The sequence below is a fragment of the Sciurus carolinensis genome, chromosome 12 (genome assembly GCF_902686445.1).
Source record: "Sciurus carolinensis chromosome 12, mSciCar1.2, whole genome shotgun sequence".
Taxonomy (NCBI): Eukaryota; Metazoa; Chordata; class Mammalia; order Rodentia; family Sciuridae; genus Sciurus; species Sciurus carolinensis.
In genome coordinates, this window is record NC_062224.1 from 27,319,285 (window position 1) to 27,334,940 (window position 15,656).

A 15,656-nucleotide genomic window follows, 5' to 3' on the forward strand; every position below is an offset into this window, starting at 1 on the left:
TGAAGGCCAAGCTTGATATCTGAAATGGGAAGATATGCAAACTACAAAATATTTGAGTAGAATATTACTACCCCGATCTAGTTTCCACTCTCATCCTAATTTGACTTGGCATAGCCTTCTTTCCTCTCCTCCTTTCTTTCAAAAAGAAAATAACAAAAAAATGCCTACTGTGGACCTACTAAGTGCCAGACACTCTAAATTAATCCTGGAACTAAAAATTTAGTAAGGAAAAAATTATTAACAATGTCTTAGAAGCAGAACTTGACAGCACATGTAATTACATATTTTGAATAAAATAAACACGTTAATTACAATAATGTAATGGCTTAGAATAGACTTTGTTACAGTAATCATGGTTATAATGCTAATAAGTATTTGCTTCTATTAGGATTTATATCCCAAATGATGTAGCAGACCATGGATAAGGAATGTTCTGATTTTGTTCTCCAGTGCGCACACAGTGCATATAGCACAGCATATCTTTAAACACTTCTGGAATGAATAAAAGAATGTGAAAGAATCTATGTCTGAATGCATGCATGAATAATCACAAAGAAATTGCTGGTGTATTAGCAATTTTTTTTGTTTTAGATCCCCAATGCTGGAGTTTACTAGCTATCTTGGGCAATAAGTTAACCCCTCTAACAATTGCTTTCTTCATTTGTAAAATTTAGAGAATATTTATTTGTACTTAAGTTGTCAGAGACTTGAATGAGATAGTCTACATCAAGTGTTTAGCATTGTGCCTGGCCTATAAGAAATGTTCAGTTCTTGGTAGCTGTTTTTGTCACTGATTAACTAACTTACTATGGTACAATGGGAATAACTGATCATAACTGGTTAACATTAAAATATTAGGAAGTTTGTGTCACAAAAGAGTAATATAAATGAGAAAAATGGGGCCAAGATTCAAGAGCCACTAATGAAAACCAAAACCCAAAACAAAAAAGTTCAAAGACTTATTCAGAAACATAGCGAAGGGGCATAAAGTTCTATCTACAATTGGTAAATTGAATTCAGAAACAGCAAAATGGAGAGAAAAAAAGACTGAAAGCTAGATGAACAAATGAGGAATTACAGAGTAAGTTGTGAATAATGAAACATCACCAAATTTGAACTCTACTGTCTCAATGTCAGTATAAGTAAGACAGATGTTTGTGAGAACTTTCAGTTGACTCCCAAAAAAGATGAAACACCAAGGATATTTCCACATTTCAGAGTGAATTAAGTCAGAAAACATCATATAAGCACAACTTAAAAGGAGCCCAGATAACCATGCATGTGTATACACTGGTGATTTCAGGACATCTCCATCTTCGGCAAATGGGGAAAATGCCATTTTAAAAGAATAAAGTTGTTGTGAATGTGTAGTATGTTTGGGAGACAGATGAGAATGAGTATTTGTTGAAGATCTTATTGTAAAGTTTTTAATAGTGAACTAGATATCTATTATGAAATTGTATGCTTTTGTCATATTTTATTTTGAAACAGATACGGCCTTTTTCTATGGTACCTACTATACTTAAGGATGAGGTTTTTTTTTTTTTTAAATTGGTACTCACATTTTCTGTGGGTGGCTGGCATACTGTCTATGGGACTCTCAGCAGCCTGTAAATCTTCTGGACCTTTCTATTTCAAATTAAAAAATAACTGGTGAAAAGTGGATAACAGTCACATTTGGCTGAAACATTAACTTCTGAAGAGTCATATTGACTTTTAAAAGGCATTTTGATACTCTAGGTATATGTTAGAACTACTAAGTTTCATGGACAATATGTAATCTAAAACTGAAAACTGTGAACACAGCATACTTTTTAACACTACCAAGATTTAGATGAAAATAGCACTCTTATACAGATCCGTACTTTCCATGCACGGCTGCAGGCTACTGAGAGACAGTCTGTAATTCAGACTTTTAAATTATGAAAGCTTTTATGAAACCCAAAAGCTGTAGGAAAAAAAAAATGATCCTTGCCCTCATTTGTCACATCTCCTGTAGCGTGGATAGTAGATCCAGGATTCCTCTTTTGCTCTGTAAGCAGAGGGCATATTCTGGATGGAGAAGAAATGCATGCAAACCTAACGTTTCATTTCATCCACTGTAGTATCATGTCCTCTTGTCATTGCTTCTCTAATCAGTCAGAGTCTCGTCAATTTGGAAAGTGGATCAACAGACTTACATAAACAAATAGATCATTAGAATTTTTCCCCTTCACGCACAGAGAAGATTTCGAAATTGCATTCTAGAGTATCAGTTATATGATTTATTTCAGAGACAGACTCAGTTCAGTTTTTGTAGGACACCCCTTCTGACTCAGATTCTTAATCTGTTTTGTGAAAAGAATGCTTCCTTCCTAGTGGCAAGTGTGTCCTTTAAGAAACAGATTCACATAATTCTATCATTCCAAATTAGAGACATTCTAAAATTTTTTTTTATTTTTACAGACTGCATTTTGATTCACTGTACACAAATGGGGTACAACTTTTCATTTCTGTGGTTGTGCATGATGTAGATTCACCTTATTCATGTAGTCATACATGTACGTAGGGTAACAATGTCTGTCTCAATCCACCATCTTTCATACCCCCGCCCCTACTCCCTCTCATTTCCCTCTACTTAATCTAAAGGTCCTCCTTAATGACTATCTTTTGTCATGTAGAAGAGAAAGTAAACAAAGTTTATGTGATACAAAAACAGCAGGTGTGCAAAGGTAGGCTGTTTGTGGAGAAGGAAGGTGAAGAAATAAGACAGGACCTCAAGGACACAGTTATATCAAAAGCCTGACCATAAAAAATGGTCATTTTCGTAGAACTTCTTGTTCTACTCAAACACAGGGGTTCAAATATTAATCCTACAAATTAACCCTATACTTGTCTCTTTAAGTGGAACGAGAATATTGTTTTGAACCTGACTGGAATTGTATTTTAAGAATGAATATGGGGCTGAGGAGATAGCTCAGTGTAGGATTAATATACCTCCTGGCAGAAAAGGTATATGTTATCACTCAATGCAAAGGAAATCAGAGGCAAATGTTCAAGGCTCCTTGTTGGTTAGGACAAACTAAGGGTTTTCCTCCTTTAAGCTACACTTTCTTGAAAAAATGGGAAATGGAACCCATAAAACAGTTTTAAAAGTTCACATGATTTCTATTTGACTTTAGGTTGATCTTGCAGTTTAAATACTAAAAGTAATGGTGAATATATTATTGAGCTGGAGTGTTCCAAGAGTTCAAAACTAAATTAGCTTCAGAGGTTTGCTTACATGCATCTTGAGGTTCTAGACCCTTCATTGAAACAGAAGGAATAAAGCCTGCAGTAAAGTGATTTCAAAACTAATCCCAGCCCAAAGCTATCTTCTTTCACAGCACATTTAAAATATCTAAGCAATAAATAGAATATAGTTTTCAAAATCATTTTAAAAGAATCTTTTTGTGTTCATGTCTCTGAGTTGGCATGAGATCTGCAATCTACTACCAGACTTCTATTTTTGCTGTGCTAATCTCTCATGAAGAGCTAACTTATCTCTACTCATTTAGGAATCAATCCTTGAACTATAAACTACCTATACCAAAGCTAGGGTTACAGGAAACAAGACTAGAGTTACATATCACTTTCATATTTGTCCTATCCCTATACTTGTCTCTTTAAGTGGAATGAGAATATTGTTTTGAACCTGACTGGAATTGTATTTTAAGAATGAATATGGAAGATTTTGTTGTAGAAAATTCAGTGGAATCAAAGACCCTCACTATGGAACACCTCAATGGACAGAATCAATTCTCTTCTGCAAGATGAAATAAATACCCTAACCCTAGATACACTAATCCCTTGCTCAACATTTATTTGCATCAAGCTACAAGTGGCTAGGATCACACAGAATGGAAAATCTAAAGATCAATTGGTTCGTGAAAACTTGTAAACAAAATTATAAAAATTGATTGTTGTATCTATCTGATCCATACGTGTTACAAATGGTACAGATAGCAATCACTTAAATCTGGGACAGAGATTTTTACTTTTTAAAACAGCTTCAAGTATGTGATAGATTTTTCCACAGTGTCCATCACGGTCAAAAATAGGCAAATCAGGAGTGGATTCCATTCAATCTACCCTACTGATTTTTATCTGTTCAATGAGGAATAAATGAAAGAAGGCAATCAAGTTAGTAGCATGCTTCATTCAGATCAGTAACCTACCAACTGGATGGTTGAAGCAGATTTGCCTCTGCCTGACTGGTCACTTAATTCAGGGTTGAGTGCAAGATGGTGGGAATGTCCCACGTGCCCATTAGCCAATGACAGGCCCTGCTGGATGAGGATGGCTTAAAATTAGTGCGGAAGCCAGAAGAACACAGGTGCAGCTTTGTTAATTCCATTGAACATTTTGCTTATTACTCAAAGTGTTGGGTCTCAGAACACTAGGAAAATGTCCTCATGATGGATATTTGCTAAAATGTCTCATCTTGGAGAAGCACAGTCCTGCTCTGAAACATCACGCATGTTCAGAATGCTTTAAGAACACAACTTTAAAAAGATCTAGTTAAGAGTAACAGAGGTTTGAATGGTGGTAGTTTTTATATTGCTTTTTATTAACTAAAATTATATTTAAGCAAAATTTAATTTTAGCTCCTTCAGATAGAGATACCAAAATGGTAATCATCCACTGTGTTGTACTCCATAATTACTAAAATAATATCTCTAGTAAGGTATTCATCAAATAGAGCATGTGTAAATATTTGTATTCCTTTTATTTCATGCAATAACATGATTCTTGAAATTGTATTCTTGAAACTCATTTTAAGTTTCCTGACAAGCTCAAGGACAATCTAAATGAACTACCAGTTTAGGTGTTCAGAATTTCTTTTACTCATTTCCAAACTGGTTAAACATCTAACCATTCAGTATAGATAGATTGGTATTATCGTTTAGCTTTCCCTGTCCAGAAATGCTAATGTACTATATAGAAATGGAGATCTGTTGCTGCTATTTGTACTGCTTGAGATTAGAATGTCATTTGTGGAGGCTAATTTCCTAAATGTTTTGGGTAATTGCTATGATTAAACCTGGAACTCATAATTTTTTAAGTTAATGTAGCATCCTAGCTTGAGCCCCAGGCCAAAGAAAAATCCTGCCTCATTGAAACAAAATGTTCACAAGATTTGATTTGAAATCTGTCTGAAACCTTGACATTCATTTATTAATGAAAAGTTTCAAATACTGAAAAGCTTTATGTGAACATGCAGATAACCACTTCTTGGATCCTGCCATTAACATCTTACTAAATGTATTTTATTGCATATCTGCCCACCTATCATCCCTCTGTCCATTCCTAAAACCACTTTATTTTTTGATGCATAAAAAATAACTTTGTACAAATTTAGGAATGGTAGTAAACAAATGTTGATATTTTAAAAGAATAATGTTTGCCCTGGGAATTAAATCTAAGTTGCCAGTTGTTATGTGGAAAGGTAAATTCAGGGAATAAGTAGAAAACCACAAGACTGAAAAGCCTGGGAACTTTGTAATGAAAATTGGCTTTAATTTCTTAGAGTCCTTCATAAAAATTTACCTTTTAAACCATCCTATCAAACTGGTTACTTATTTTTCTTATGCAACATTGTATAAGAACAAAGGAAAAATAATTCATAAATAAGTCACATTGCTTTTTATATTTCATTATATATGAGGAAACATCAAATAAAGGCACTAGGAAAGAAATTATTTGAACTGGAAAAATATTTGCTACATCACATTCCTGAGCTTCTAGTTTTGTTTCATTTTAAATGCCCTAAAATAGATGATGGCAGGTGATTTTGTGAATTTTCAAAGTTTTCATTTGTCTTTATTTGTTTATAGATAAGTTGAAAGACATCCTAAATCCTGATTAGTAGCTAGAACTTTGAACCACTTCTTTTTGTTTTATTATTTTTAAAAATATATTTAGGGGTCAATGGACCTTTTATTTTACTTATTTCTTTATGTGCAGTGCTGAGGATCAAACCCAGGGACTCACACCCGCCTGGCAAGCACTCTACCACTGAGCTGCAACCCAGGTCCTGAGCTGCAACTCCAGTCCTGAGCCACTGTTTTACCAAACATGAAATTGTGTCCTGTTCTGAACCAAACACGAAGATTATGTGGAAGGTTGTAGCAAGTACATTAACTGACCAGCAATAGATTTTTAAAAAATTAAGAGGAACTTATTAGAATGAGTCTTTAAATTAGAATTCATTCCTTGCATAGACAAGTTCATGAAGATACCAATACTTTTGAACAAAGACATTTCAAACAAAACATATAAGACCTTGGAACAAAAGATAAATTAAACTTAAAAATTACCTTGGCATTTGGTGATACAAGAAGAATAAAACATTTTTCTATCAAAAAAAATCCATGAATGCCTCCAATTAAACCCATCAGTTTCCAAATATGACCTTTGCTTTCATGGAAATGTTCAAACTCTGTGACTTCCTGCCTATCTAAACCAAGAACCTAAAAAATAAAAAAGAAAGAAAGAACTTTTGATGACTTAGGTATCAAATGGTAAGCACAGTGATTTAATGTATTTGACTTTAAGTCTGGAGATCCTATGACAACTGAAATATTCAAAGCTCAGTTTGCTTTTGGTTTTGGGTATGTGAATATTTCCACTACATAGTTTAATCAGGGTCAAATAAATTGTATACAGTAGAAAATAAAGGAGAGCTTTGAACAGCTTGTACTGATGAATAAAATGACATCTGGGTTTTATTTCAGCAAGTGACCTAGATTTTCATATATTCTCTGTGTTTTGGCTGCTTTTTGTTTCCAGGAGTTATATCTGCAACTGTTGATACATCAGTACTCTATATCAATATGATTTATATCCAGAACACATAGAAGAATATGTTTCACTTGAGTTTTATTCTCTCCTGACCCAATTCAACTAACATAAACTTAATAAATATTCAGATAAGTAAGAAATCCATCTGGAAGACATTCCTTCACTTGTATATAGTAGGATCAGCAATACCATCAGCCCTCTGGGACAAAAAAAAATTACATGAAATGAGTTGAGAACAAGAACTTTGCTCTGGTTGACTCTTCCTACTTTTTTTTTTTTTTTTTCAATCCATGGATTGACTTGATGATTTCTTGTTAGTAAGTCATTGCATATCATATTCCTTCCCCAAGATAAGGAAATTTGTAAAATAGCTTCGTGGTTTCCAGATTTAGGACGCTCCTGACCACTAAATTAAAAAGAAAGAAAAAAAGAAATTCTGTATAGATTTATGTGTTTATGTTCATACACCTATGAATATAGGTATCTACATGTGTACTCAGGTACAGATGGCCCTCCATATCCACAGCCTACATCTGCAGATTTCACCGCATATTGGAAAATATTCAGGGAAAAATACTGCATCTTTACTGAACAAGTACAGGTTTTTATTCTTGTCATTATCCCCTTGATAACACAGTGTGATAATCGTTTGGTTAGTATTTACATTGTATTAGGTATTATGAATAGTCTAGAGATGATTTAAAGTTTAGGAGGATATGCATAGGATATATGCACATACTACATTCTTGTATGTAAGGGTCTTGAACTTTCTTGGATTGTGACACACTTTGGAGTCCTGGAACATATCTCCATGGATACCAATGGGATGTACATATGTATATGTGTGAGAATGAGTGTGTACCTACACACATACTTTGAATGTACAGATATGACTAAAATCCAACATGTCATTCTATTTTTTTTTGGTAAGAATGTTAACATATACCCATTAATGCTTGTAATTACCATTATTTCATACACTAGAAAGCATCACAATATCACAAAATAAAGCAGAAGAAAACACCTCAATCGTAGGGTAGAATGTAGGTCTTTAAGTTGAATAAATTGACCCAAATAAAAAAAGAAATCACAACAATGACATTTGTCTCATTTCTGCACAGATTTTTTGAAAACCTGGGTCCCATTCAGGAACCACTGAGTTTTCTAGCTTTCTATGACATTTGTACTGCATCTTTCTTATGCTTTCTAATAATTCTTGTTCTCATCTCTTTTCTCAAGCAAAGAAACTGCCCTCTAAATTTCAGGAACCAAGGTAATTTTTAAGTTCACTTCTGTAACATTTCCTATCCACCCACAAGCTCACCTCTGCTGCTTGTAGCTAGCTGTGTGCTCCCCCTAGAAGACAGGCTCAGGCAGCCTTCAGATCCTTTTTGGCTTCCCAGGATCCCAGGCAGTAAACAACTCTGTAACCACTGTGGTGACCTAGAAAAAGGCCCTGGCCACTGCCTCAAGCCAATAATGAGCCCTGAAATATTTCCAGAAAATTAGATTATGAGGGAAATTAAAACTAATAATGGTTTGTTTAATTTCTCCAATGCTCACTTTACGATTTTCCAAACATCACATTATTTTTGAGCCTCTAAGCAACAAGAGTGACCCTGTAGAAAAGTGCCAGAGGCTTATGGAAAATTTTTAGCATCTTGGAATTTGCAAAGGGCAGGATCATTGGTCTATGGTTACCATCCATATGAAGAGATTTCAGAGGGAATAGACATCTTCCACTCTTTTAGTATCTTGGGTCTAAGAGCTTTCATTGCTGATAAATAGAAAGCCTCGGATCACTTCAGCAAGAGGCTAGCTTCCGGAATCTTCCATTTTAATTAAGACAAATCCAGACCATCATCCAAGAAAGAATGAGAAATTCGTTCTGAGGGTTTCATTAAAGAGATGTTAATGATGGTGCTACACAGAACTGTGGGCAGAGTCCAGGGTACCAAAAAGGGATAAGCAACCCCAGAAACTCAGTCCCACCATTAGGGTGGAAAGGACAAAGACAGGAAGTGATGTTACTGAAGTTCATTGAGAGAGAGCTATGGAGGAGACCTCTAGCTGTGAAGAAGGCTCATCTGCTACTTTTGGAGCAGATGCCAGTTCCAGGAGGGAGATGTGAAGAAATACCCCTGCCTTTCTCTCCTCCTCTCTTGTGCTTCCCATGGGCTTGACCCAAACAAAATCCAGCTGCATAGGAGCTGAGGAGATGCAACCTTTTGGGGCAGAAAAGAGAGAAAAGTGGGGAATGGATTTGATATGGGGGAGTAAGAGCAGGCAACTGGAGAAAAATCACAATGACCTCTCAAAGTCCATTCTTTTCTACTTATAGACAATGGATATTGGCTTACTGAATCTATCTTAGTAAGAATCTAGATCTGATTGCCTTTTCTTTTTTTTTGTTGTTTTAATTTCAAAAGTAAGAATAACATGAGGTGAGCTTAATGTCTGGTCATCTCTCCCTTAAGTGCTGAGAAGCTTAGGGCAAATAATACTTCTTTTATGAAGGAGAACACTGGCTGCTGTATTTATTCATTGAAGTCACTGTAAAATTTTGTGTAAATGCCTCCTGGTGTTAAATGTAAAGAGAAATTCAACATACTCCATCTAAAATGGAAAGAGACAGATTACCTGAGGGATAAGGTGGAGCAGGGCATCCCCAGAGAGTGTCCCAACAGCCAAACCCACAAACAGCTGTAAAATAAGGTTGTAGTTCTCTTCACAGTTGTGGAAAAGGACCAGTGCTGTCCCAAGCATGGAACCCAGTGTGAGAAGTGTCACAGCCACTGTGCTGTAGCCATATTCTAAGTCAAAGGAGATCACAAACATGCTTTAGTTACCCAAAGTGCTAGAACCATATATCTTACAATGACGGTTGATAGGGTGTGGGCTGTGATGTAAGTTATATATGGGAAAGTTTTAATTCTTATGGAGAAGAATGGACAACTCTGAAGCTTTGTTCCCCACAAACCTAATACCCATGGAGATGATATTAGGGGTTGGAGCCTTTGGGGGATAATTAGGTCACGAGGGTTCAGCCCTGACATGGGGCTGAAGAGACTAGAGTTCTTTATTCCACCAGGTGAAGACTCAGTGAGAAGACGCCATTTTATTAACCAGAAAGTGGACCTCTCACCAAATACCACTCTAATAGCCCCTTGATCTTGGACTTCTGAGTCTCCAGACCTAACTTTCTATCATTTACAAGAACCCCACTCTACAGTATTGTTACAGCAAGGACTAAGACAAGACTTTCACTTAACCCCCTTGCTTTGAAGTTATTCCAAATACTCCTTACTAAAAATAACTGAGGAAATCATAAACATAGTTTACTTCTGAACCACAAAGAAATTAACATCTCTTTCTTAAAACTACAACAATACTAACAGACACTAGAATGAGTTCCATCTAATAGGTTTGAAATTTTTCAAAGGCAAGGATGAAATGTTATAGGGGAGCCTGTAGTTTGACCCCATGATAGATCTGTTTCTCTACAAAATGACCATGTGCTTTGGAAGAACTTCTTCCCCCAAATTCTCAAAACTATATGCAATGTTGAAAGTGGTTATTATTCCCAATAACTAAATGAGTGATTTTATTGGTGAAAACTAGTCAAAAAATATGAATGGTGGATAATATAAAGTTAAACTGACTACATTTTTGATTATTGCAATAATTTTTTAACCCCTGAAATTTGTTTCATGGCTCCAGGCTTCCAAGTATATTTTTAGTATTCAGAAAAGTAAAAAAGTAAGATTAGTAAGATTATTCAAACAAAAACAAATATATGTGAAGGTGAAGACATAAAGGAGCAGAGGAAGAAAGAACATGAAAAGAGAAGTGTCTCTCAAAGGCAAATACATGACTTGGTGGTAAAGAGTTATTCCATGGCATCATTTTTATTTGACTGAAATCAAACAATTCAGTTATCTTAATACTTAAAGACCTATGTACTTTTTAAGAAAATTTCCTCTTAACAATTGTTATAATGGAAAATATACTTTTTTTTTTTACTATGCTTATGTTTTTCTGGAAGGTTCACCCTTCACATTATATTATGTCAATGGTACAACTGGTAACATGGTAATGGGTTTATGATTGTAGGAGGACTTTTGTTGATTCTACCTTCCAAATTATAAAGGGGTCTCATATTGAAATGGAGTTGGTAGTGTACTCAGATGAAGCAAGAAAATCTCAGACATTAATTCTCCCACATCCATTGCCTTTACTGATATGGACCTTTCATAAAATGATTAGGGTAAATGGAAACTTATTCTTCCATAGTTGCAGAGTTTCTGTTTGGCAACATGAAAAATGTACGAAAGAGCTGTTGCACATAAATGCAAAAATATTTGGCACTTCTGAACTACACAATGAGAAGTGGTTACAGGGGTTGTGGATATAGCTCAGTGGTAAAGAAAATAATTAGTATGCATGAGGTCTTGGGTTCAATCCCAAGCACCAAAAAGTTGAGATGATAGATTTGATTTTGTGTAAATTTTACCACAATTTAATTTTTTTTAATTAATAAAAGGGCTGGAGATGTGACTTAGTGGTAAAGCACATGCCTGCATGTGTGAGGTCCTAGGTTCAATACCCAGCACTGAAAAAAAATTTAAAAAAAAATTTAAATGGTTGGAATGGTCATATAATTATATAGAGGTTTTATTTCATTCCAGTTTGGTAAGAATACCCATGCTATAACATATCTAAACATTTCCAATGAAATTTCATCTCTCATTCCTCCCCAGATAGACTCTATATGGGAATGTCATTATTATCATCTAATACATAAAGTTATTGAATTTTAACTTGGGCACCTAGATTTCTAATAAAATTTAAAGCTGTCACATTTTTTTAAGGTAGTTACAAAAAACCATAAAAAGTCAAGAACTTCCAAGGAGAAATTAGGGTCTGACACTTCCCAGGCAAAGGGCAAACTTTCAAGTTCTTCTGTTTTCCTGCTCTACTCTCCTTTGTCCTGTGGGTAGATAAGATGAGGCTGAGAATGAATGTTTCATAACATCCATTATAAAATCTTTTCAGAGCCTCTGTGAGTCAGATTTTGCCTGCTCTCATTTGGGAAGGACAGCCTGAAAACCATAAAATCTCAGAATTTATGGTCAAAGGACTCTCCTAATTTACCCCAGGTCTCTGCATAGGTGCCATCGTGTCTTGATTGGAGTCAGATGACTTGCAGATTGTTCTAAGCATTTTCCACCATTACAATAGACCTTGACCTCTCTATTAAATTCTATGCCATTCCTGAGCAGCTCCTTTAACTAGGTCTGAAATTTGATTTAAACATGGGCATAATCCACTATTCCAGAAACAATTAAAAGTGGCACTTAAGGGTTGAGTTACAGCCTTCCCAACAATATTTCCTTAATAATGTCTCCCTGTGTCCTCCCTTTTTTAATGTAACATCTTATATTCTATAATTTCCAAAATCCAATACAAGCCTTTTCCTTTATTTACATAATACAAATTTTTAAATTGAGGACAGTAATGTTTTTCTAGGCTCTTTAGTGTGTGTTACTTGTGGAGTTTTTTCCTCAGGCAGATAAGTCCTTAAAAGAATCTAGAAGTTTATCATAAAGGGGATAAACCTTTCTTCATAGATCTTGAGTTTGAAAACCCTTTCCCAAGCTTGTATGTACCAGGCACTTTTTGGGGTGGTAGGAGTATAAACATGCTCACCCATTGTGAGCATCACTGTCCACTAGGTGCTGGATTATTTAGCTGCTCACTTTTAAGGACACTTTTTTCCCCTCCCAGTGAACAGGGAGTCTCTGGTATTTAGGCCTGGCAGGCTTTTGTTCACATAAAGTCTTCAAATGAGCCAGTTGCTGCTGTAGAATCCACTGTGACTTAGAAGTGAGTTGCTGAACAATTCAGCTATGATGGGCATTGCAGGCTAGCTCAAAGAAAAGAATGCAGTTCTGAAAAAAAAATACATATGAGGTCCTGAGATGAATGGCAATACTTTAGAGTTGCATGTGCTATCACGTTTCTACTCTATGTCATGGATATTCTTAAGCTACTCTTGGGGGAGGGTCCTAAGTTCACTGAACACATTTCTGTACTCATGAACACTGTGGAATCTCACAGATACCCTGTGAAGTCTGTGAGAGAGCTTGCCTACTACAGTGATTCAGTAGGACACAGGCTAGTGCAAGCATTGATTCTGTCACTTCCTGTGAGTGCAAGTGTTGATCCCTTCGCTTCTTACGGCTGTTGACTACATCTGAGAGGCTGGTATTCCACTGAATTGGTCACCTCCATTCAAGTACATCTTTGGTTTGCCTGAGTGTGCCTTCATTTTGTATATGTTCCATGATGTGTGAAAGGCTGAGAAGCACTGTAGGATATCACTGTTTTTCCACTGTGCAGAAAAGAGACAGCTTTGGGGAAGCAGAAATATGCATAAGGTGACAGGGTGGCTGGGGAGGGAAAGACATGACTTAGTTCTACACTTCAGTTTCCAATACTAATGTGTTTTCTCTAATACCATGTCACTTATCAACAATGGGTTTTTAAGTTGAACCATGATTGAGTCAAATATGGAGGACAAAATCAGTATATATAAATTGTGTACAGAATATGAAATGTTTATTAGAAAGCAGTATAATAGCTATAAACATGAACTCGGGGACCAGTTTGCGCAAGATTAAATTCCAACTTCATCATTTACCACCTATATGTCCTTGAGTATGTCATTGAACATCTCATTTGTAAAACGATTATAATACTAGCACCTACCTCCTCACATTATCGTGAGGATTAAGTGATTTGGTAAATATGGAATGTTCAGAACAGTACCTGGTACATGGTAAGTACTCTGTGCTCACTGTTATTATTACATACATTGTGTTGATCAGCTTCCTGATGAAGAACCAGAACTTACTCTCCAGTGTAGTGGGTAAAAGTTTTGCTTGCTGGTCGGTGGGCAAGTGGCAAGAGCAGCTGAGTAGTTGCTGGATGATCCCTGGACTCATCTGCTTAAAGTCCTCCTTAGAAATGGGGGAAAAGCTATTCCGTAGAAATATCTCCACCAGCTGCTGAGCAGAGAAGCAAGTCTGTTGGGGGAAAACATGCTGTTACTAACCTCGGTATTAAGCCAGATGGGCCACCAGTTGCCACTCTGGAGGAACAAAAAGTGAGATGAAATGTGGACAATGAACACAGAAAGTCATTACTCCCCGTTTCCCTGCTGCTCTTTGTTAATTAGCCTTTTGTTAACATCCCAGGATTATTTTACATCTTGCATCAAAGTCTGCAGCACCTTGCTTTCATTCTGAATCTTATTGAATATTTCCTGCATACTTTTTTCTTTCCTGAAAAAGCACATCGTGTTTTACAATGTGCTGCCTGGCGGTGTAACCTGCAGCCTAAATAAGGCTCGGTGCCTGTGTTTTGTTGTTTTTCAACATAGCTAGGACTTCACGTGATAAACAGGAACTTTGTGGTAATGAGGTCGCTATCTTTAGTAATTCCCTGATTTAATGAGCCTGTGTTGGCAACCTGTATTTCCAAAAGTGATAAAACTAAGGTTAAAATTTTTATAAGTGAATTTTGTGTCAACTAGCTGGTAGACAAACACTAAATGATATGACTACTTCTGGTAATTGACATCACTGCTCCACAGAACAGTAGAAATTGTTATTTCCTATTGTCTATACCTATTTTAATCTTAATGTTCATAATTTTCATATTATAGACATATTTATTAAGTAAAATTTATAAATAAAAAAGCAACAAGTCTCTAAAAATTGCCCAAAGGCATTTTTTTTGTCTCAGAAATGAAAGCTGATGTTTTATACATCAAAGGTTCCAATATAAATGTTTTAATGTGTGAATGAAAATGGCATGTATTTTCACAAGTACAAATGAATGACTTATTGAAAGAAGACCCCAATGCAATATATTTGTGATCTTTAGTTGCAATCAATAAAGTATTTTTAGAAAATTCAGTGCTTTACAAGTCTATTCTGATTTGCTACGCTGTAGAATTTTAAGATTTTTAAACAAAGACATGTTTTTAATCAGAAAATAATGATGACACATCAGCTGATTTTTTTTTTCAACCATACAGACACAAAAAAATCTTCTGGTGATGGTTCCATAGATAAGAAAGTTTTATCTTGATTAGGAAGCTTTTGGTCACATGAAACAGAAACCATGCACACCAGAAAACCAGGAGGAGACCACAGTGGAAGGACACATAGGATCTCAGAGAATCCGGGCACTGAAGACCAAGCTTCATAAGGAGTGGCAGCCCAAACTGGATAATCAGAAACAAAGATGTGTATGCATGTGCACGCAGGCACACCAAGTGCTTTCTCCTTTCTGCTTCCTTCTACATGTATCTACTTCCTTCTACACTTTGCCATATAAGTCCCAACTCATCACCTAAAAGTTAAACATGTGGTATTCTTCCCTTAAATAAAATAATGTGTACTGAAGGCAATATTTTTTTCAAACCATTTGTTATTGAAGAAGTATAATTATTTCATCATTAAGAATACTGCCAAAAAGAAAGGGAAATTAAGCTGGGCACAGTGGCGCAAACCTGTAACCCCAGCAGCTTGGGAGGCGGAGGCAGGAGGATCTTGAGTTCAAAGCCAGCCTCAGCAAAAGCAAGGCACTAAGCAACTCAGTGAGACCCTGTCTCTAAATAAAATACAGCATAGGATTGGGGATGTGGCTCAGTGGTTGAGTGCCCCTGTGTTCAATCCCCAACATCCCCACCCCATACAAAGAGAGAGAGAGAGAGAGAGAGAGAGAGAGAGAGAGAGAGAGAGAGAAATTAGTAACACACTTTT

At 36.0% G+C, this 15,656-nt stretch overlaps 1 protein-coding gene across 2 annotated transcripts in view; it reads right to left on the reverse strand.

Moving 5' to 3' along the window:
• Slc39a12 (solute carrier family 39 member 12) overlaps positions 1–15,656 on the reverse strand; it is a 69,863-nt gene that overhangs the window by 34,977 nt on the left and 19,230 nt on the right. Inside the window, exons 6-10 of one of the 2 annotated variants that reach the window (XM_047521062.1) lie at positions 13,739–13,910; positions 9,463–9,635; positions 6,339–6,491; positions 4,197–4,304; positions 1,563–1,629 (exon numbers count right to left, since the gene is read on the reverse strand). In XM_047521062.1, the coding sequence (XP_047377018.1) occupies positions 1,563–1,629; positions 4,197–4,304; positions 6,339–6,491; positions 9,463–9,635; positions 13,739–13,910 (673 nt within the window). Of the gene's footprint in view, positions 1–1,562; positions 1,630–4,196; positions 4,308–6,338; positions 6,492–9,462; positions 9,636–13,738; positions 13,911–15,656 lie in introns of both variants that reach the window. The other variant, XM_047521061.1, reaches the window with a different exon arrangement.